Source organism: Lipomyces arxii (genome assembly GCF_038497795.1).
Source record: "Lipomyces arxii strain Phaff 12-163 unplaced genomic scaffold V1512scaffold_4, whole genome shotgun sequence".
Lineage (NCBI taxonomy): Eukaryota > Fungi > Ascomycota > Lipomycetes > Lipomycetales > Lipomycetaceae > Lipomyces > Lipomyces arxii.
In genome coordinates, this window is record NW_027117703.1 from 54,198 (window position 1) to 75,377 (window position 21,180).

General features: G+C 43.1%; 10 protein-coding genes across 10 annotated transcripts; 5 read left to right on the plus strand and 5 right to left on the minus strand.

Annotated features, from left to right (window-relative positions):
• Positions 1-470: 470 nt before the first annotated feature.
• On the plus strand, positions 471-2,356 carry V1512DRAFT_116377 (uncharacterized protein). The gene is made up of 2 exons (XM_066912913.1): positions 471-525; positions 572-2,356. The coding sequence occupies exon 2, from the start codon at positions 649-651 to the stop codon at positions 2,227-2,229; it is 1,581 nt and encodes a 526-aa protein (XP_066772430.1). The 5' UTR covers positions 471-525; positions 572-648; the 3' UTR covers positions 2,230-2,356.
• V1512DRAFT_259856 (Ferroporti-1) lies at positions 2,235-4,270 on the minus strand. Its single transcript, XM_066915732.1, has 3 exons — positions 3,861-4,270; positions 3,629-3,810; positions 2,235-3,581 (listed from the first exon to the last, which is right to left on the minus strand). Exons 1-3 carry the CDS (start codon positions 4,096-4,098, stop codon positions 2,484-2,486), a joined length of 1,518 nt encoding a protein of 505 aa, XP_066772431.1. The 5' UTR covers positions 4,099-4,270; the 3' UTR covers positions 2,235-2,483.
• Positions 4,271-5,005: 735 nt separating this feature from the next.
• On the plus strand, positions 5,006-5,913 carry V1512DRAFT_246461 (uncharacterized protein; the record flags this gene model as incomplete). Its single annotated transcript, XM_066914431.1, has 3 exons — positions 5,006-5,071; positions 5,117-5,557; positions 5,602-5,913. 3 exons carry the CDS (start codon positions 5,006-5,008, stop codon positions 5,911-5,913), a joined length of 819 nt encoding a protein of 272 aa, XP_066772432.1.
• Positions 5,914-6,010: 97 nt separating this feature from the next.
• On the plus strand, positions 6,011-7,630 carry V1512DRAFT_222204 (uncharacterized protein). The gene is made up of 4 exons (XM_066913737.1): positions 6,011-6,169; positions 6,213-6,370; positions 6,420-6,717; positions 6,764-7,630. Exons 1-4 carry the CDS (start codon positions 6,029-6,031, stop codon positions 7,592-7,594), a joined length of 1,428 nt encoding a protein of 475 aa, XP_066772433.1. The 5' UTR covers positions 6,011-6,028; the 3' UTR covers positions 7,595-7,630.
• On the minus strand, positions 7,480-8,994 carry V1512DRAFT_235647 (mitochondrial carrier domain-containing protein). Its single transcript, XM_066914096.1, has 4 exons — positions 8,627-8,994; positions 8,545-8,572; positions 8,417-8,495; positions 7,480-8,366 (listed from the first exon to the last, which is right to left on the minus strand). Exons 1-4 carry the CDS (start codon positions 8,733-8,735, stop codon positions 7,683-7,685), a joined length of 900 nt encoding a protein of 299 aa, XP_066772434.1. The 5' UTR covers positions 8,736-8,994; the 3' UTR covers positions 7,480-7,682.
• A 679-nt stretch (positions 8,995-9,673) lies between these two features.
• Positions 9,674-10,340, plus strand: V1512DRAFT_246465 (uncharacterized protein; the record flags this gene model as incomplete). Its single annotated transcript, XM_066914432.1, has 2 exons — positions 9,674-9,712; positions 9,759-10,340. The coding sequence occupies 2 exons, from the start codon at positions 9,674-9,676 to the stop codon at positions 10,338-10,340; spliced, it is 621 nt and encodes a 206-aa protein (XP_066772435.1).
• Positions 10,341-10,363: 23 nt separating this feature from the next.
• Positions 10,364-11,340, minus strand: V1512DRAFT_285660 (uncharacterized protein). The gene has a single exon (XM_066918061.1). It carries the CDS (start codon positions 11,242-11,244, stop codon positions 10,492-10,494), a length of 753 nt encoding a protein of 250 aa, XP_066772436.1. The 5' UTR covers positions 11,245-11,340; the 3' UTR covers positions 10,364-10,491.
• A 51-nt stretch (positions 11,341-11,391) lies between these two features.
• V1512DRAFT_274849 (tRNA synthetases class I-domain-containing protein) lies at positions 11,392-14,951 on the plus strand. Its single transcript, XM_066917800.1, has 3 exons — positions 11,392-11,589; positions 11,712-11,752; positions 11,800-14,951. Exons 1-3 carry the CDS (start codon positions 11,460-11,462, stop codon positions 14,815-14,817), a joined length of 3,189 nt encoding a protein of 1,062 aa, XP_066772437.1. The 5' UTR covers positions 11,392-11,459; the 3' UTR covers positions 14,818-14,951.
• An 865-nt stretch (positions 14,952-15,816) lies between these two features.
• Positions 15,817-17,476, minus strand: V1512DRAFT_252062 (cytochrome P450; the record flags this gene model as incomplete). The annotated part of the gene is made up of 2 exons (XM_066914697.1): positions 15,817-16,430; positions 16,474-17,476. 2 exons carry the CDS (start codon positions 17,474-17,476, stop codon positions 15,817-15,819), a joined length of 1,617 nt encoding a protein of 538 aa, XP_066772438.1.
• Positions 17,477-17,694: 218 nt separating this feature from the next.
• V1512DRAFT_204572 (cytochrome P450) lies at positions 17,695-19,347 on the minus strand (the record flags this gene model as incomplete). The annotated part of the gene is made up of 1 exon (XM_066913332.1): positions 17,695-19,347. One exon carries the CDS (start codon positions 19,345-19,347, stop codon positions 17,695-17,697), a length of 1,653 nt encoding a protein of 550 aa, XP_066772439.1.
• Positions 19,348-21,180: the final 1,833 nt, after the last annotated feature.

Genomic DNA, 21,180 nt, shown 5'->3' on the forward strand with positions numbered 1-21,180 from the left:
AGGCCTTTCAACTGCGATTCACACATTTTTTGCACGTATTGAATTTGTAGGAGTCTCCTCTGCTTATTCGGTCAAAGCTGTTCCATTTTTTCTTTAAGCGACACAGAGAAATCATTAAGAAAAGCACACAATGTTGTCGCGTAATAGAATGGCAATGCTAGTCTTCAATCTGCTACTTCTTACTACAGTAAACGCATTTTATTTGCCTGGAGTAGCTCCAACAGACTATGAAGAAAATGATCCTGTTCCTCTCTTAGTAAACAGATTGACTCCGGCTATGGATCCAGATGATCAACAATTGCGAAGTGTCATTTCTTATGATTGTATGTCTCCTTAAGTATTTCAGGAGCCCTTTGCTCTCATGGGGTCAGTTAAACCAGGCTATTTTTGATCTGTTATTGTTGAATGACATGCCAATTGACTGGTTTAATTAGTCTGAAAGATAAAAGCAAACGTACTTTGATCTCAATGCTGATAATTACATAGATTATCACCCTGCTTTTCACTTTTGCCGCCCTCAGGAAGGCATGTTCTGTTTGATTTGATTGGCGACAATTGCTAAGTATTTTAGGACCTCAGAAACAAGCAGAGTCTCTCGGATCTATTCTGTTTGGTGATAGAATTTTCAACTCGCCATTTGACTTGCGAATGCTTCAGAACGAAACTTGCAAGACTCTTTGCACCGAAACATATGATCCTCGTGCTGCCAAGTTCGTTAACCGTCGTATCAGACAGGACTATGCTTTGAATTGGCTGATTGACGGCTTACCAGCTGCTCGTGTCAAGTACGATGAAGTTACTCACACTCAATTCTACTCTGTTGGCTTTGAATTGGGCACTATCGAGGCAGACAAAGAACCTTATTTGAGTAACCACTATGACATTCTGATTGATTATCATGAAACTAGATCCGGAAAGTTTCGCGTCGTTGGTGTAGTAGTTCAGCCATCATCCCGACGAACTGTGTTAGATAATTCCGGGTTGATTAAGAACTGCGACGTTACCGATAAGCTTGCTCTCAACCGCGATACAAACACACAGGTCACATTTTCGTACTCTGTTATATGGATTCCATCTCAGACTGCATGGGCCACGCGATGGGACAAGTATCTTCACGTTTTTGACCCCAAAATTCATTGGTTTTCTCTTATAAACTCATCCATCATCGTCATTTTCTTGACCGTCATGGTTGGCATGATCTTGGTTAGAACGCTGCACAAGGATATTGCTAGATACAACCAGCTTGATCTGAATGAGGATGTCCAGGAAGACGCAGGCTGGAAGCTGGTCCATGGTGATGTTTTCCGGTCACCGAAGAACTCATTGATGCTTTCAGTTTTGCTCGGTAGTGGCGCACAGTTGTTTGTCATGACTGGATTTACTATCATTTTTGCATTGCTTGGATTCTTGTCTCCGTCGAGCCGTGGTTCCCTTGCGACTGTCATGATTGTGCTCTACACTTTGTTTGGCTTTATCGGTGGCTTTGTTTCGTCACGGGCGTACAAGACTTTTAGCGGTGAAAAGTGGCAGATGAACGTGATTTTGACACCGCTGATGGTTCCCGGAATCGTGTTTTTGACGTTCTTTTTCCTTAATTTTTTCTTGATTGCGTCTGAATCTTCTGGCGCGGTCCCATTGGGCACGATGATTGCCTTGATTGTCATTTGGTTTGTCATTTCCGTCCCACTTTCTGCTGGCGGATCGTACTTTGGATTTAAGCTTCCTGCTTACGATCCACCTGTTCGGACCAACCAGATTCCTCGTCAGATTCCAGAGCAGCCTGTTTACTTACGCTGGGTGCCTAGTTTATTGCTATCTGGCATTTTACCATTTGGAGCTATCTTTGTTGAGCTATACTTCATCATGAACTCCATCTGGTTTCATAAGGTGTATTATATGTTTGGATTCTTGTTTGTGTGCTACGCGATCATGATCTTGACGTGCTCGACCGTAACAATCTTGATTGTGTACTTCTTGCTGTGTTCCGAGAACTATCACTGGCAATGGCGTGCATTTTTCACCGCTGGCGCATGTTCAATCTTTGTGTTTTTGCACGCGATCTTGTTCTGGGTGTCGAAACTCGCGCTTGGAGGTGTTGTGAGCAACGTATTGTACATTGGCTACAGTTTGCTGATTTCATTCCTTGTGTTTGTGCTGACTGGAACGATCGGGTTCCTGTCAAGCTACGCGTTTGTCCGACGGATATACGGATCTATCAAAATTGATTAAACTGTGTACGAATTCTGGTCAGCGGAAAAATTCTTGCATCAGTTAGTTGGTGGTGTATATTGTGCACCACAACGAGTCATAAGCACCTGACGAGAGGCGGTAGCATTTTATGACGTTGTATAAGAACAGAGTTTAAGAAAACTTTGTCTGTTTTAATAAGTTATTGGTTTAAGTACCCAGCGCGCGTCATTTTGTTTAATTAGCCTTTGTTTATAATGCAGCTATTTTTCGCCTGTGTAAATTCATTATTTGTGTTAGACCGTGGTCGGGCTGTCCTGCAGCTGTGTCTCAGTAGACTCTTCGACTGGATGGTCAGGAGAGAACCACCGCGGGATAGAGTTGTGAATCAGATGTTTCCGAGTTAAGCGGACGTAGAATGCAAACAGCAGAGCTGCGATGACGACCGAATTGGCTGATAATGCTACCGGGTACCTAAACATCGCCGGGTCCCGAAACGCGATGGTGGATGAGAACGAGAGGAGTTCAAAGAAGTTTTGGAACGCTGACTCGACTGAAGAAAAAGACGTGCGCGACTCGGGCTCGACGCCTTCTTGGATGATGACCTGGATGCAAAGGTCGACTCCCCATAGACCGACTCGAGACAAGACGACAGAGCCGATCAGACCAGCGGTGGCAGCTGATGTAAAGAAATATAAAGTTTTGGATCCTTCGGATGCATCTGTGGTTGAAGTGTGAAAAATAGCAATGGCCGCGCCGATGCAACATAGGGCTTGCCAGTTGATAAACCAGAGACCGCCACGCACCGGGCCGACTTTAGACATAACAATAGGTGCGAGCCAGGTTGCCGAGAGCTCGAAAAAGACAGACAATGTGCGGAGGATTCCAATAACTTGCGGTGTGTATCCGACAATCAACAGGTACGCGACCAATTGTCCGCCAAAGCTAAGGACAGTGAAGTATAAGATGGAAAGAGCGAACGAAGGTAAGAAAATAGGGTGGTGAATGTACCGCGACAGTGGGGATGAAAAATGCTGGAACGTGGAGCTGACGGTCGACAGTCCATGCGTGAGAGAGTCTCGTCCGGGCAGATCTTCGTCGTCTTGCACGGCATCGAGCAGTGCGTTCTCGACTTCTTCTGTCTCTCCTCCCGCATCTGATGCTCTATGGGCCAAATCAGGCACCCTGTAGTAAACCCTAGCGATCGAGAAGTACTCGACAAATATTGACAGGATGTTGAATACAAGCAATGTCCAGATCGATCCCATTAACGTGAGTCCAATCAAGAACGAAATCACAAGAGGACCAGCCATCTTGCAAAACAAATCGATGCGGCGCATGACTGAGTTTATGTATCTTAAATCTTCAGAGTTGTTGCCTGCAATTACGACGACCTTGATATTATCGGTATGGCTCTGTTCTGCAAACACATGGAACATACCCAGTCTCGCTCTACAGAGATGGTGTTCATAATCGCAGCTAGTTTTTCAACACAAGCGAAAATTGAGAGAACAGATAAAAACAGAACTTTGAACAAGATCTTTGTTTCTGGAGCGCCAATGTTTAAAATCAACATGCCAACAAACAATGCGCACGACGAAGCGACAGCAGCGCGTTGAAAGACTACAACTATGAGATGACCAAGTACGTACAAAACGGAACCAAAAACATACTGATTGACCGGCGAACGACTACTAACCTATTAATCATATCGACCTGACGACCCATAGCCGGTGCTAACAAAATCGCAGCCAACGCGCGTGCAAACGCATATACCGACGGCGGTAGAAGAGTGCCAGAAAAGATTGAGGCCAAGAACAAAACAGCAGAGTACTCAAATATACGTGAATTCCATGTCGACAAGAAGTGTGATATGCACAAGCGAATGACAATTGGCTGTTCAATTGCCATTGTTTGGAAGGATTGAAGGCGTGGCGGTATTGACTGTAATGAATCAATCAAATAAAACAGATTAAATTGAATCTGGATTTAAAATGCCTGATGCCTTCTCGCTTAGTTTAAGTTTAAGGGTCCAGATCAAATCATTTGGGATGAGCCAGGCCGATCTGATAAGGACATAGACTCAGATGTCATCAGGGTTAATCAGGGTTAACGTCAATTCTGCTAACTTGCAGTAACATTTTTTAAGCCTACTGTATATAAATGCTGCGTATGATAGATAGGGTTAAGCGTTTTCTACATCATAACACACTTCAATAAACAAACCGAAGACGACAAATCCAAACCCTACAGAATCTAAGAGCTGCGCTGACTTTGTAGTATGATGAGCACGTAAGTAGTAAGTAGTAAGTAACCTTTACCATTTTGTGGTATTAAATGGGTAGGTAGGTAGGCAGGATTTTATCGTGTTTCTGGCAATTTTCGAGGATTGATTTTACTAAAGTCGCCTAACTGAGGGTTAGGGTTAAATGATTTGTAGTTAAAAAGAGTGATTTAAAGTGTATTTGTTGGAGAAATCCAAGGCGTACTCTTTATATACTCTTAGAATTGCCAACGCTGAACCCGGCTTGCTATAATAGCACATCATTGTTCAGAAATGATCTTCTTTTAATTGAAATTGGTAAATGATATAAGCGAAACAAAACTCCACTTCTGTGTAAATAACTTTAAAGTCGAATTTTAGCTTTGGCACGTGTAATTAAGGCCTTTGCGTACTCCACATCACGAACACTTTAGGAGCAATTCGACTGAACATGTAACTCATTGATGCAGAATGGATTTGACAAAAATACTTAACTTTAAAGATGCATCGAATAACTTAGAAGTCGCTGAACAATTAGCGTTAATTGCTTCAATCATGGCATCTGCAGAGAAAGCAATTTTTATGACTGGCTCGGCTCTGTCGCCGAAATCAGATGTTGATGTATGTATCATTATGGTGATGGGCAGAAACCATGTAACACATTAGGATATACGGTTACTAATAGGAGGGCTGTTAAAGCAAAGCAAAGAACGTGCAATGAAAGCAAAATCTACGGCTGATCTTTGTAAGGTTGATTCAGCATTATGCCGATTGCTAGTATCAATAAGAGACTCTGCTATATCTGGTGTATTGGTTAAGTCAAAAGTTGATAGATTGATAGAGTTCATGCATGAGAAAAGAATGCTTATTCGATGTTACACTCAAATAGTCAATAGTGTGCATGCTCTTTATACCGGCCAGTCTAAATCCGATGATCGGTTAGCGGTGGTACCATTGAATGGAAGTTTACACCGTTTATGTTGCTTATCATGCAAATCAACTGAGGATTGGTCCGAGGCGTATAGAGAGCTTATGCTAGTTAAAGGAATGTTTCCCAAATGTTCTGTGTGTTCTTCTCATGCTGACACCAATTATGGAGTTTTGATTGTATGTTATTTTTATTTGCTGTCTTTGCAATATTGACTGCATAGCCTGATATCGAGACGTTTACAAATCAAAAAAATTTTGCTGAGTTGATATCTCATGATCTTGAGCAACGACCAGACATCTTTGTGATTGTCGGCACAACCCTTAATTCAAGCAGCATGAATGGTCTTGTGAGACAGATATGCCAGGAAATAAACTCATATGGCGGCACAATTGTGTATGTTAATAGCTCACCTCCATCAAGCCAGGTCTACGAAATGATTGATTATGCAGTCGTAGCTGAGAATGACGCGTGGGTCGATGATTTAAGTGAACTTTTTCCGGAAAAATTTCCACCGGAGAAGATACTCGGTTAGTAATGAAGGAGATGTACAGGTGTTTTCGAGATCCTTTTGTGTAAGTTTAGACTCTCTCGTAGTTAATTGAAGGTTTCAGGGGTAACATTTCTTGAGTTCTCGACCCACCAAACAAATGCTCGAAAATCACATGGATTTGCCCACATTTCTTTCGCGAGTGAGCAATTCATTATCATCTGCGCCGGCGCTCGCAAATGTCATTTCTATAGATTTATCTTCCGATAGTCTTGCAGCTTTGCAGAATGATTTGCTAGATGTAAGTTGGTGCTCAAACAAGAACATGAATCTGATAAAACTAGAAATCCTATAACATCTCGGTCGTAGTCGAGTCTAGAAACTATTTTTCAGGGGATTGGAATGCATTTGGACAGTTTATTACGTCTTATGTTTTTTTTGTCCGCGATGTGAATCCATACGATATGGAGGAATCGTATTTTCTTGTGGAAAAGCTATTCAAGTATTGCTCCAAGTGTCTAAGAGGCGTTTACAATGACTAATTAAACCAGCGATTTACAGGTAGCTTTTTCGAACAGACGAGGTGGACTGCTAACATCAGTCGTCAGAAATCTCGCAGGATTCGTCACTTCGCTTGCCATTTCACTCGATGCTCAAGGCCCTTCAAAAGAAGCGTCTCAAGGCACAGAGTTTAAATCTTTGCCCCGGACTTCTGAAGTTTCTAAGGTCCTGCTTAAAATTTTTAATTCGATTCGCGCAGAGAGGTTTTCAAACGAAACGAGCGGTGAAATTAGTAAGAAAGAAGTCATTCTATACGTCGCTGTGCTTCTGTGTCGTGCTTATTTCAAGGTATGGCGTACTAATCTGACTATAAAGCATTTACTAATACTCCTAGCTCAATCAACCATCTGCATGCGCAAATGTTTTTTCAAATATTCACACGGCCAACATTCAATTCTCACAATATCCAAGATCAGAGAGAGTGACGTACAGGTACTATCTCGGCCGATTCTATTTTCTACGGCAAGAGTTACTCCGAGCGCGTGCCCACTTATCATGGGCGTTTGCAAACTGCATGACCCGAGCGGTCAAGAACCAGCGCGCAATCCTGTCGTATTTGATCCCTGTCAATCTTCTGACCGGCGTCGGTACCCGGCCGGCGTTGTATCACATCGCAGGCGACGTGCTGCGCGAGATGTTCTTACCACTCGAACAGGCTATGCGGGCGGGTGATTTGTATGCGTTTAATGAGCATTTGGTGCGGCATTTTCACTGGTTTCTGTCTAAACAGATGTTTTTAATCTTGCGATCAAAGGCAGAGATTGTAATCTTTAGAAACCTGTTTAGACAAATCGACTTGATTGTCACGAGTTCAGCCCCACCGCCTGAGCCAGGTGCCAAAAGGCTAAACGACTTGTCGTTCGCGCAATTACTGGCAGGCATCCGCCTCTCAACGCGGTCTTATGACCCAGAGTTGACTAAACAAGCCAGTACACCTTCCGCAACCGCGCCGGCAATATTTCCGTACGGCGACGTGATCTTGTGGTCGTTTGAAGATGTCGAAAATTTATGCATTTCACTCATTAAACAAGAATTCCTAAAAGGAAATATTTGGACACGGAGTAAACTCGTGCGGTTAATGAACTCAGGTGGGTTGCCACCAATGCGTGACGTGTATGCAAAGCATCTCGTTGCGGCTGATAATGAAAAATGGATGGATAGCTAGACTTGTACAATAGAAAAAAGTATGATTATCTTAGTATGCAGAATGTCAAAACCAGTAGTATACATCAATCCCAAGTTTTATAATAACATCATGACAGGCTTGCAAAGAATTTATGTGTAAGTTCAACTCCGACAAAAGTAGCCGCATTGGCAGGGAATGATCGCATGAGTGCTGGTCCAAGACCAGGGAAGAATGCCTTCAAACCGCCGCCCTGGTAGATTGATCTTGTCACTCTGGTGATTGTGGTGTGTGTCTCTGAGCTTTGTAGTTGTGACTTTATGGTATCGATAGGGAAAACCACGATCCACATTGCAACACCAGACATGCCGCCGGCAAAACTGATCGCTCCAAGAGACATAGTCTTGCCCTCCGGTGTAAGCTTTTCTTTCAAATACTCGTATGTAGCAAAGTATAGCGCAGATCCAGGGCCGTCACGGGCCATTGTAGCTACCGAACCTCGAAATAACGATCTGATTCCGCCTTCTTTATAAGATTTTCGGATAACATCTATTGGTCCAGTATACTTGACTTCGCCTGATTGGCCCTGGATTTGGAGCAAGACTTTGATTCGCTCGAATGGAGCTGCAACAGCGGTCGTCGGGATTGCAGAGAAAAACCCGGCAGCCGAGATTTGCGCAATTGAGAGCTCACCACTTGAACTTGGTGGAGAAACTAAAGAAACTATTCTTTTCCCAAGATCGTAACCCCAAAATGAGATTGCAAACATTGGTGTAACTCCCAATAGAGGTGGAGACACTCCTCGATAGACTCCCTGATCAACAGTTAGTCCTTATCTTATATAACAAATGACTAGTGACATACTAGAGCACCATCTCGTGCAACCGTCTTCTTCAAGGCATCGAAGGCACCTGAATAGACGCCTTTTTCAGCAGTTTGAAGTCTACCAAAATTAACATAAACTTTTTTCTCGTTGAATAAGAGTTTCTAACCTAACTTTGATGAGATCAAAAGGGTGCCCTGTTCAGAGTAAGAAAATCTTGTTTACATAGTACTTAATCGGGCAGATCATACCAACTAAGACAGCACAGATACCACCCACACCTCCGGCAGCAAAAGATTTAAGCTGGCCGACAATTGCAGAGTCTTTAACTGTGTCTGTGATCTCTGCTGAGTCTGACATTGTGAGATCTGCGCAAAACAAAATGTTATAGTGTCGAATTGAATAGGAAAGGGCTTGAATATATATTTAGGGCGAACGGGAAAATGTGGGGGATACCTGGCGAGCACTCAGTTGTTTCACACGTCAGTTGACGTGACTCCCGGCAGGTCCCGCCCGCCGCACCGCCAAACCGAACACTGCCATCACTGACATCCGCTCGTCCAGTTTAATCAGTTTATTGACTGTTTAGTGATTTTATGGCAGTAAAAAGTGTTCTTAGTAGGTAATTTGTAAATGCGTATATGTATGCACGTGATTGCTCAGCTGCTAAGTTTAAGATTGATCTCGACTGCACATCACTAATTGGACACAAAGCAATGGACCAAGTAGTATTTCGTGGTCAATCACAGAGAGGGGCAGAGTCTGGGCGGGCACCGAAGGTATATGATGACGTAGATGATGAGGATACGGGCTAATTGAATAGCGAAGTAGATACGGACACCAATCATACAGACATAAAGGGAACAGAGCAGGTCGCGATAATGCAGACAACGGTAGTAATGAAAACATTTGTTTTGACATAAAGCACGCCCTTAGTAATCCATGGAAAGCATTGGAGGATCAGTTGAGACTTGCTCATTGTCAACCAGATATTTTAGGGCAGACACTTGCTGAAGAAGAGACTGTTCAGTCTGAAGCACTTGCTATTACTGAAAGCACCATAAAGAATGAAACAGTCGAAGAAGAAAATTTATATGACGTCCCTAGTTATGAAGTTTCTGGTTATACAAATGAAGAAGAAATTGATGCCGATATAGACGGGTTTTAGTTTGTTTATGCTAATCAAATTGGAAATGTAAATAGTGGCCAGAATCCGAATCATACAACTTTCCTTCTCATTACTGTACAATTTACTACGAAACAGCTATATGATTTTAATTACAATTACTGTTTATGTTATGCGTTTTTGCGCTCGTTTGCTTTCTGTTTTTAGCAAGGTTTGTACTATGCATGCTCTCTATTTCTTTACTGATCAATATCAAGTGTCTAGGAATCAAAAGAAGAAAGCTAAACGGTCCCATTGCTGAGCCTGTTCCTGAACCTGTTTCTGTTTTACCATCTCATGATTCTGATCCAAGCCCGCCTGCTCATAAGCCTGAACTTGATTTTCTATGGCCAACGCTGTTGTCTGCGGGAAGCACTCTTTCTCTTCGCAGACTAGTCACGACTCCCAAAAACGAGCCTGTGCCTGAAAACAATGCTGCTGTTGACAACACTAGCATCTCTCGTCGTCATCAGATGCTGCGAATTAATACTACCGACTTGAACCGTTCTAAATACCCGTATCAAGACTTTCTACTGCTAAGCAAAATGCCCAAACCTGTTGATATTGTTGACATGGTTGCGCGCGAGAAATACCCATATACTGTTGAACGACAGATTGATGACAGATATGCTGAGGTCAGACGAAAGATGGCAAACGACGAGCCTGCTTTAGTTTCTGCCACTGAAGTCAATCTCATGACTGCCCGAAAACCGGATCTCATGCCTCGTCGACGGCTGACAGTTTCAGCAGACGATATGCCGGCAGGTTACGATGTCAGCTGCAACTTGTCATGCTACTGAATAAATTGTTCTTACAATGTAGCGTTACTGTTTTACCACTGTAGTATTAAAATACATCGACTTGAATTGACCCCGAAACACCAGTAAAAGTTATCATACAAAAACAAAACGCCCGTTCAACTTGTATCATACATCCATTTGCACAATCTATTTAATCATCTTCATGCTCAATGATTTCCGGAATCATTTCCCTTGCTCGATTGTATTCGACCGGATATTTGGCCGACATTTTTCTTTTCAGCGCATCCACATGATTTTGAACCCATTTCAAGTCCTTCTGCACATCTCTGAGGACCTTCATGCCTTCGGCAAAATTAGCTCTTGTGCCACTAATACGATCGGCTGCTGCTTGTTGTAACTGCTGCAACTCTCTCGCTTTTGCATTCAACAGTCCCGAGCTCTGTGCCTGAACTACAACGGCTGTGTCTAACAACATCGCATCAAATGCCTGCAGGATCTTGTCTGTCACGTACTCTGAAGCAACAAAATCTTCTTCTTCTGGATCAGTTTCTGCGCCTGAACCCGCGTAAGACGATGTTGAACTTGTTCCGGTATCATCAAACACTTCTTCATTATCGTCATATTCATCTTCATCTTCATTTTCTTCCTCGTAATCGTGATGTTCATATCCGCCTCTGTATAGTGATAACATGTCCCCTAGTCCTCCAGTGGTGATCCTCCTGCCCCCACTTCCATACGACATGATCGATGCTCCATCTCCCCCTGGCGTAGAAGGTCCTGCATTAGAAAAATATGACGCCAGAGAGGTCATGGACGTATAAACTGAGTGTGGTTGATACAAATCTGCTGGTGCAATAGGAAACGACAACGCTCGTGGCCGCCGCCTCCGTCGTCGTCGATTTTGCTCCTGCTCCTCTTTCTTACCTCGAGAAGCTTCGGCCATAACTGATTTAACGCACCCAAAATGTCCAATTTATGATCAAATTGCTCTTTTGTTTGGTCTTGTTTGGGTGTAAATCAAACATTGTGAGCACAGTCGCAATTTGGAATACTAAAACCCTTATTTTTATGACATCCGTTGACTCACCCAAAAATTTGTATTGAACCCGGAGTATTCCACCACACGATTTTTTGCAAATTCTACGCTTTAAAATCACAATGGATTTTCCAAAGGAAGAAGAAAAGGTTTTGGCACTGTGGAAAGAATGGGACGCTTTTCAGACCAGTGTTAAGCTATCTGAAGGCAAACCGCCATTTGCGTTCTATGATGGACCGCCATTTGCAACTGGTATGTGCTCTATCTGATTGATTTCTGATGGTTTAATGGTCAGCTGGGTCAAAGTATGTTATTACTTTGCCACAGTACCTATAAACCCTTTTTGTTTAGGTTCACCGACTAATTATTTTAAGGTACGCCTCATTATGGTCATATTTTGGCCTCGACTATCAAGGTAGATAAATCACATAGTTTGCCTCTACATTATTAACTTTCAAATAGGACATTGTTCCTCGATATGCACACATGACTGGGCATTATGTCGAGCGAAGGTTCGGCTGGGATACTCATGGTCTCCCTGTTGAGCACGAGATTGATAAGCGGCTTGGAATCACTGGCAAGGAAGATGTCATGCGTATGGGAATAGACGCTTATAACGCTGAATGTCGGGCAATTGTCATGAGATATGCGTCTGAATGGCGCTCGACTATTGACCGTCTTGGTCGCTGGATCGACTTTGACAACGACTATAAGACCCTGAATCCAACCTTCATGGAGTCAGTTTGGTGGGTTTTTGGCCAGCTGTATGAAAAGAGCGCAGTTTACCGTGGTTTCAGAGTTATGCCTTACTCTACAGGCTGTACTACACCTTTGTCAAATTTCGAGGCTCAGCAAAACTACAAAGACGTGCTTGACCCGGCAGTCGTCGTCGCCTTTGTTCTCAAGGACAATCCAAAGACTGCACTGTTGGCGTGGACTACTACACCATGGACCCTTCCATCTAACTTGGCAGTCGCTGCTAACCCTGAGTTTGAGTACGTCAAGATTTATGACGAGAAGAAGAATATGAATTACATTCTTCTTGAGTCCCTGATCACCACTCTCTACAAGAACCCAAAGAAAGAAAAGTTTAAGGTTGTGGATAAAATAAAAGGTAGCGCCATGGAAGGCTGGAAATACGAGCCACTGTTCCCGTACTTTTACGAACAGTATAAGGACATTGCGTTCAAGGTTGTCTGCGCTTCATACGTTTCGAACGACAGCGGCACCGGTCTTGTTCATCAAGCTCCTGCCTTTGGTGAAGATGATTTTAACGTTGCATTGGAGAATAAACTCATCACTGAAGACAGTCCACCACCAAACCCAGTTGATGACAATGGCAAGTTTTTGCCTATTGTCAGCGATTTTGCCGGAGAATACGTCAAGGCGGCAGACAGAAAAATCATCAAGTTTTTGAAAGAAAAAAACACTCTCATTGTTGACGGACAATTGATGCATTCGTACCCTTTCTGCTGGCGGTCGGATACGCCACTTATTTATCGCGCTGTTCCAGCCTGGTTCGTTCGCATCAAGGAGATCATTCCTGATATGTTGAACAACATCTCAACATCTCACTGGGTTCCCACCGTCATCAAGGAAAAGCGGTTTGCGAACTGGATCGCCAATGCACGTGACTGGAATATCTCCCGTAATCGATATTGGGGAACACCTATTCCTTTGTGGGTCTCTGATGATTACGAAGAAATCGTTGTCATTAGCTCAGTCAAGCAGCTTGAGGAGTTGTCTGGATGTGGCCCATTGACGGATTTACATCGCGACAGCATTGATCACATCACTATCCCGTCGAAACAAGGTAAGGGCGTGCTTCGCCGTGTGGAAGAAGTGTTTGATTGTTGGTTCGAATCTGGAAGTATGCCATACGCCAGCCAGCACTATCCATTTGAGAACAAGGACAAGTTTCAGTCTGCGTTCCCAGCTGACTTTATTTGTGAAGGTCTTGACCAGACCAGAGGATGGTTCTACACGCTTACTGTGCTGGGAACACATTTATTCAATAAATCTCCATTCAAGAACTGTATTGTCACTGGTATTGTTCTTGCTGCTGACGGAAAGAAGATGTCTAAGCGGCTAAAGAATTACCCTGATCCCGGTGTTGTCATTGACAGTTACGGTTCAGATGCATTGCGATTGTATTTAATCAACTCACCCATTCTGCGTGCTGAACCACTCAAGTTCAAAGAAGAGGGTGTCAAGGAGGTTGTTTCCAAGGTTTTGCTGCCATGGTGGAATTCGTATAAGTTCTGGGAAGGCCATGTAGCGTTGTTGAAAAAGACTAATGACGTTGATTTCATGTACGATCCCGATCGAACGAGTACGAACGTGATGGATAAGTGGATTTTGGCGTCACTACAGTCGTTAATTGTTTTTGTGCATCAGGAGATGGGCGAATATCGGCTATACACTGTGGTTCCTCGGTTGCTGAGTTTGATTGACGACATGACCAACTGGTACATTCGATTCAACCGTACTCGTATGAAGGGAGAGTCTGGCGTTGAAGACACTGTTGTTGCGCTCAACACTTTGTTTGAAGTTCTTTTTACGTTGGTTTTGACCATGGCGCCTTTCACGCCTTTCTTAACGGACGCCATCTATCAGAAGCTAAAGCCATATATCCCTAAGGAATTGCTTCCTGAGGATGCGAGATCGGTGCACTTTCTCGAGTATCCCAAAGCCCGTGAAAATTTGGCTGATGAAGAAACCGAGCGCGCTGTTGGCCGGATGCAGAAGGTTATTGAGTTGACCAGAAATCTGCGGGAGAAGAAAACGATTGGACTTAAGATTCCATTAAAGACTCTTGTGGTCATGCACCCCGACCCACAGTACCTCGAGGACATTCGTGGATTGCAGCAGTATATCGTCGAGGAGCTCAACATTCGAGACTTAGTTTTGACATCTGACGAAGACAGATATGGAGTTGAGTACCAGTGTGTGGCCGACTGGTCGACACTTGGCAAGAAGCTTAAGCGGGACATCGTTCGGGTCAAGAACGCGTTGCCGAAGCTGACATCGGACGAGGTCAAGCGTTTCGTAAGCGACGGACAAATCACCGTTGACGGAATCGACTTGATTGAGGGCGACTTACAAGTCATCCGCGGATTAAGTGCAGACAACGTCGCGCATGGCCAGGAGACTAACACTGATCAAGATGTGCTTATCATATTAGACACCACAATCTACCCTGAGCTTAAGACCGAGGGTCTCGCGCGGGAGATTATCAATCGCGTGCAGAGGCTGCGCAAGAAGTCAGGTCTGAACGCGACCGACGACGTGCGGGTGCAGTACAAGATGCTTGCTGACAACATCGGACTCGCGGACGTGTTCACTGCCCACAGTGCGTTTTTGACAAAGGCGCTCCGTCGGCCGGTAGAAGATTTTAGCGACAGTGCGGATGATGTGATTGCGGACGAGGAACAGACCGTGCAGGATGCTCGGTTTGCGCTTAGATTGTTAAAGATCTAGATTTGATGTAATTATTTCACCTTTGTTTTAATACAAACTTGTTTGATTGTTTAGTATAATACTAAAGTGCTAGTCTGCTAGTATCGAACAACTGTGTGCTGTGTCTTTTATATGCCGACCCATTCATTCATATCACAGGAACTGTATAATTTTAAGTAACTTACAGAAACAAAAATATATATAGCAACAGCTATGCTAACAAAACACAGTACGTACACCAGTAAAGCTACCATCACCAGAAGCCACAGAGGCACGAAGAACACAAAATAGCAGTAAGATAAGAAGACAAGATAACAAAAACGACAAAAACGAGAGGCACAAAGGCGATAGAATACAATAGAATAACAAGACGTCTTGAAAACGACACAAGTCAGCGCCGACACAAAAAAACTGAATCAAGAGCATACCAGAAAACACAAGAAAACTTGCAACAGCTTACAAGGCCAAAAATAGAGATAGACGGGAAATTTTAATCACGATTGATTACACTTCTCCCAGCAAGCGTGTGGCGACCGGTGACCAAACCTTGACATGCCACTACCGCCATAGCGGCTCCCGTAGGCACACAAGCCTGCTCACCGAATAACTAGAACTTAACACAGACGAGTCAGCATTCTAATTTATTAATCTATTGGCAGCTTAATTTTGCGTGTTTTGTATTTCAGCTGCAGTTACAACAAAAACGTATTAGCGTATTTCAAGCGTAAATGGCCCACGCTAGCGTACGCCACCAAAACCTCGACGTACGTAAACAATTGATGTCTGATACTACGAGAATTACATAAATGAACCTTAAGATTGTACATTCTGTGTATCGAAAACAATATTCAAACTATCATTTAAAACAATATGAGTGTAAAAAAAAGCCATAAAGCAACCACCCTCCTAAAATCATTATAACCCTGTTAATCCTTCTGGTTCAATTATCCAACAGCCCAAAACATTCATAGGCGAGTTTCAGCCATTGCATACATATCAGCAATCGGCAAACTTTATCGCTTAATGACTTGCGCATCCAATTTTAATTGGCAATCCATTGGCGAATTTCTGCGTAACGACACTAATGCGTCGTAAATCCTTTCCTGGCTCCTGTTCGGCAAACTCGTATCTACCCACTAGGGCAATCAGTAAACACTTGAATTCGATTTCTGCAAATTTACGACCGATACAAGAGCGAGGTCCTTGCAAGAATGTGAAGAAAGAGTAAGGACTTGCAGCCTCAGGCGGTAGACTATCCCATCTATCGGGATTAAACAGGTTAGAGTCGTCACCCCAGTAAGCAGACAGCCGATTTATGCCGCCGATCGGACAAAGCACCAGGGTGCCTTTCTTGACTAAAACACCGTTAATCAGGATGTCTTTGGTCGCCACTCTTGATGTGTTGGGCACCGGACTGTGAAATCGCAATAGTTCACGGGATACATTAGAAAGATACTTGAGAGACTCCACGTTGTCGTATGTCAGCAAATCTAGAGCGCTACTGTCAGCTGAGTACTCTGGTATTAAAGAAAGTATTTCTTTTCGAAGTTTAGTTTGAACTTCTGGGTGCTTAGATAGCTCATGTAGTGCTAAAACTGTCGCCGTCAACGTGGTTTCGTGGCCAGCAGCCAGAACTATGCCGTTAGCTCTAGTACATAATCGATCCAATGTTCTTACAAGTCATCAAATTGTTAACAATTTCAGCCTGAGTCCAGTTTTCGCGTCCATTTGTCAATATGGTAGACATGATATTGCGATCTGAATTAGATTTGTCGCCCGACTCTTGCATTTGCTGCTCCTTCTGGTGTAAAAGATTTAACACATAGTCGTAAATGATTTTCCGGCCGTGGGTCATATCGCGATTTCGTTTTATAGGTAGCACTGTTGGCCTTTGCAATGCAATCCCAATTACTCTATCAATCTTCATTGGAAGTGTAATCCGGTCGAACAGAAACGAATTTCTATAAGCAACCACAATTTCGTCGTCTTGATTATTAAGCGCGTCGGATTCAATTCCAAACCCGGCTTGAAAAATGACATCAAGAGTAGTTGCGTGGACCGGTTCGTCAATATTGATAATAGTATTGCCGGTCGCCGGGACCAGTTTTGCCAGATGGTCGGACAAGGCACGGGCGTTTTTTATGAAAATCGGAGTCAGCGACTTAATGTGCCCAAATGAAAACGACGGGCTCAACTGCCTACGCTGGCGCTTGTGATATTCACCTTCAGTGTTGAGCAGACCATCGCCAATCAGAAGAGCTAAGGCTTTGCGCGTAATATTTGACTTGACAAAATCGTAAGAATGCGTCATGAAAACGGCCTGCAAAGCTGCGTGTGAGTTTGCGACCAGTCGTTCCTTTCCAAACACGCCGTACATTTTAAAAAAAGGCGATTTGCCATGTAATTGCTCGAGCCACCGTCGTTGGGCCATGCCAGGCTGTTCATTCTGGACGTACTCCGTGTGCCCAAAAAACCAATGAGGTTTATCATACGGGGTTGGCAAGTCACGATAAGGTGAAAAGTATAGATTATAGAGCCAATATGAGTAAATCACACGGACAAGCACAGGGACAATGATGACAGCCAGCCATGTTTTTGTTGAGTATACAAATCCAGATTTGAGAATCAAGACAGACAGCAGAAGCCAGACTGCAGCAACAAAATTACCAATAAGTTGCATGATAGTAGTGGTTTTATATTTCAGCAAAAACTAGTCGCGTCTCGGGCAGCTCGTGCATATCTTATACATCATCATGATTATACTCGTATACAACGTTTCTACATTGGTTTGAATGAGCTCATCGTGCGGCTCGTCGTATTCATCCCCAGCAATAAACGATGATGCGGCTCACTTGTGTGGTTAACTTAATATAAATATTACTGCAGAAATTAACCAAACTATTCGGCATAGCTGACCCGTAAAGGCAGTCCGTCAACAAATCTCGTAGTAATTGCAGTTCTGATCTTATGATTCTCACCTGGCTCCCGCTCCGCAAAGTTAAAGGTACTGATAAGCGCTATGAGTAAGGCCTTAAATTCAACCTCTGCAAATCTGCGACCAATGCACGACCGCGGACCTTGCAAAAACGTTAAAAGTGAGTACGGACTTATGGCCTCAGTTGGAAGACTATCCCATCTTTCTGGTTTGAACTCGTCGGCATCTTCACCCCAAATTGCCTTCGAATGGTTGACTCCGTAAATCTGGACAAAAAGAAGTGTGCCCTTCTTGATCATGATACCGTCGACCATAACATCTTTCTCGGCCTCACGTGTGGTTGCTGGAACTGGTGGAGACACACGTAGCGACTCTTTGCAGAAGTTGTTGAGATACTTGAGCTTGTCAATCTGGTCATAGGTAACATAAGGAAGCGAAGCATGTCCGTTGGGAAGTACAGTGCGGATTTCTTCTCGAAGTTTGGATTGTATTTCTGGATTGCGACTCAGATGAAAAAGAGCGAAAGCAGTTGCGTTTGATGTCGTCTCATGTCCAGCAGCAAGGAATGTCATGAGATTATTTAAAATTTCCTTTTCGGTCCACGCCCCTTTTCCCTCAGTAATCATGGTGCTTATAATATCCTTGTCAATAGCAGCCTCAGACTTCTTAAACGTGGCTGCAATTTTGCGTTTCTCCTGTTTCTCGCGAATCATTCCAATTGAAAAATTCTCAATGATCTTTTTTGATTCTTTAAACTGGCGATTGCGTGCAGTAGGTAGCACTCCTGGAATTCCAGTCAAAATGGTGATTGCAAAGTCAATTTTAACCAAAGCCGTAAATTCAGGCATAGAGAACACTCGTCTGTACGCCTGAACGAGCTCATTGTCCGGATTCTCAATCGCGTCAAAATCAGCACCAAATCCTGCTTTGAAAATTATGTCTAAAGTTGTCGCATGGACAGGAGTGTTAATGTCCATAATCACTTCAAGCTTCTTGTTTTCACCCGCAGTTGCTGACTCGTCAAGAATGCGTGACATCTTGTTAACCATTGTCGTAGCTTTGTCCATGAAGATAGGCGTCAACGATTTAACATGGCCGTATGTGAAAGACGGGTTCAACAACTTTCGCTGCCGGCGGTGAGAATCACCTTCCGCATTAATAATACCGTCTCCGAGAATAGACTTAAGCGATCGACGAGTAAGCTCTGACTTTGTAAAACTGTAAGATTCAGTCATAAGAATTGTTTGCAATGCCGCCGGTGTAAGCGGAATCAATCGCTCTGCCTGCAGCATTCCAAAATATCTGACAAACTTTGCGTCTCTGTGCTGTTCCATCCATTTTAATTGCAAAATACCCGGATTAGAATTGTGAAGTGCGTCAAGATGTCCCCAAAGCCAAGATGATTTTTCTTCAATTGGAACCGGCAAATCACGATAAGGAGAAAAGAATCTATTGTACAGAGTAATGTTGTAAATAAAGCGGACGAGACCTGGGACAACTACTATTGCGAGCCATAATAATCCAAGATTCGTAAACGACGTCGATTGGAGCACAGTCTTTCTTGCAACATATACAAAAATACCTGCCCATGCAAATTTCAGTTTCGCGCTGACCATTGGTTATTTTGTTAGAGATGGAGCAGCAATCACAATTGCGAGAAAGGCTTCATAAATGGAGTAAAACGATGATGACCTCGGTCTCGTCATCTGTGCGGCTCATTTCAGAAGTTACGCGTCCCCGAACTGGCACTTGTCTTAAAGTAGAATAGACTTCCTCAAAAAAGCTTAAATAGGTGGTTGGTTCATATTGTGATGATCCATTTTATAAGAACAACTTTGTGGGTGTTCATATTGAGCGCATTTCTAACTAAGTCGTCGGGATACGTTAAACCATTTCGTTTAAATAAACTCACATTCATGGCTTTGGTGCGTCATCGGCAACGTAATCTGCTTAAAACGACATAATCAGATTGAACAATCACAATCAAGTACTTTAATTGAATAGTTTTCTATGTAGCTCCTACATAGTATGATGGACTGCGAAAACACATAGAGAAAGGTAAAGATAAATACTGTAGCGCGATAGAGCCGTACCCTTGACGTCATGTTCAGCTGCACGTATGATGAACAAGAGCGACGAATACAGTACGCTTGACTTTCTAATATGTTTTATATTCACTTACCAGCACTAAGCACAGATATATCATTATTGCATATCCTTGTATTCATTCTATTGATACAGGAAGAATAGCAATTCGACCCTAACCCAAAAAATACACATACTCACCAACTCTCGTGTGGTAAGTACACTTTACACCAGTAAAAGGAAATATCTAAGGGGTATCACACGATATATCATATCAAATCTATACATTCAAGTCACTTCAACTTCAACCGTCATGCCTGAAGAAAGAAATTGAAGAGACATTAATGCAATGCGTCAGAAGCCGGTAGTGCAATAGCAACGACACGATGCAATCGATCATAGGCAAGCCCAGCGAACCGACTGCGAATAACAAAAATAAGAGTAACAAATAAAGTCGCGAATAGCGACATTTCAGTTGTTACACTGAAAAGAACAGATACTACACTTGATCTAAGCCAAAAGGCAAAGAGAGTTAAGAAAAAAAAAAAAAAAAAGCTTTGCTTTCAGGGAGGAGGGCGTCTTTATATAGTTGTTCGCATTAAACTGGTTTAGGGTATTGAAGAGCCCTATCTAGGGCTCTATACTTAGATATTTTTAGTGACATAACTTACATCGCAATCTAGAAGTGTTACTTAAAGGGTTTTGTACCAATAAAGCTGTATTTTACTTCTAGGCCACAGAGTGAAAACCAATAGACAGTCATCGCAGTAAAGGGTATTGTATGACAGTCAGAACAAAATAAAAGTGATCATGTAACCGTTTGCGCTAGTTGCTCCAACAGTTTACTTCCAAAGACGCATCTATAGTTTCTTAGTATCAATCTGCACTTGACTCATCAGCTTAAACCGTACAAAGTCACAGCTGCACCTAATGGCGCGTTCGACAGCCACACACAAGCACAGACTACCATCTTTATGAAGATAACATAAACCATGTACTGATCATTTTGTAAATCAGAGTAATCGCCAATTGGTCGTCGACGGGCAAAACACGAGGCACACACGTAACGTGCAGTTCCCTTTTGCTCAGTCACTTCACGCTGTCTTCGTATTAAACCGGGTGAAAGTCCTAATTGCAAATTGTTTGGCAAAGCATTTGGTAAAGATATTGGTAGTGATGTTTGTCTATTCTGAGAATGAGGTCTCAATGTGACTGGAACTGAATGTTGTCGCATTTGCGGAGTGCGGATTGTGTGGAGCAGTTATTACACTCCAGGCTGGGGCTTGCGCATCGTTGGCTCGGTCACTACACAGAAAATAAAATTCAGGGGTCAAATACTATTTTTTTTTTGGTTTTTCCACTCC

Coding starts and splice junctions, on each gene's coding strand:
- V1512DRAFT_116377 (XM_066912913.1), top strand. CDS start 649: ATGCTTCAGAACGAAACTTGCAAGACTCTTTGCACCGAAACATATGAT.
- V1512DRAFT_259856 (XM_066915732.1), bottom strand. CDS start 4,098: ATGGCAATTGAACAGCCAATTGTCATTCGCTTGTGCATATCACACTTC. Junction 3,811..3,860: donor AGTCGTTCGCCGGTCAATCA/GTATGTTTTTGG, acceptor TCATAGTTGTAG/TCTTTCAACGCGCTGCTGTC. Junction 3,582..3,628: donor TCTCTGTAGAGCGAGACTGG/GTATGTTCCATG, acceptor GATAATATCAAG/GTCGTCGTAATTGCAGGCAA.
- V1512DRAFT_222204 (XM_066913737.1), top strand. CDS start 6,029: ATGCTCGAAAATCACATGGATTTGCCCACATTTCTTTCGCGAGTGAGC. Junction 6,371..6,419: donor CTTGTGGAAAAGCTATTCAA/GTATTGCTCCAA, acceptor TAATTAAACCAG/CGATTTACAGGTAGCTTTTT. Junction 6,718..6,763: donor TGTGTCGTGCTTATTTCAAG/GTATGGCGTACT, acceptor TAATACTCCTAG/CTCAATCAACCATCTGCATG.
- V1512DRAFT_235647 (XM_066914096.1), bottom strand. CDS start 8,735: ATGTCAGACTCAGCAGAGATCACAGACACAGTTAAAGACTCTGCAATT. Junction 8,573..8,626: donor TATCTGTGCTGTCTTAGTTG/GTATGATCTGCC, acceptor TACTCTGAACAG/GGCACCCTTTTGATCTCATC. Junction 8,496..8,544: donor TTTGATCTCATCAAAGTTAG/GTTAGAAACTCT, acceptor TAATTTTGGTAG/ACTTCAAACTGCTGAAAAAG.
- V1512DRAFT_285660 (XM_066918061.1), bottom strand. CDS start 11,244: ATGGCCGAAGCTTCTCGAGGTAAGAAAGAGGAGCAGGAGCAAAATCGA.
- V1512DRAFT_274849 (XM_066917800.1), top strand. CDS start 11,460: ATGGATTTTCCAAAGGAAGAAGAAAAGGTTTTGGCACTGTGGAAAGAA. Junction 11,590..11,711: donor TGGACCGCCATTTGCAACTG/GTATGTGCTCTA, acceptor AATTATTTTAAG/GTACGCCTCATTATGGTCAT. Junction 11,753..11,799: donor TTTTGGCCTCGACTATCAAG/GTAGATAAATCA, acceptor ACTTTCAAATAG/GACATTGTTCCTCGATATGC.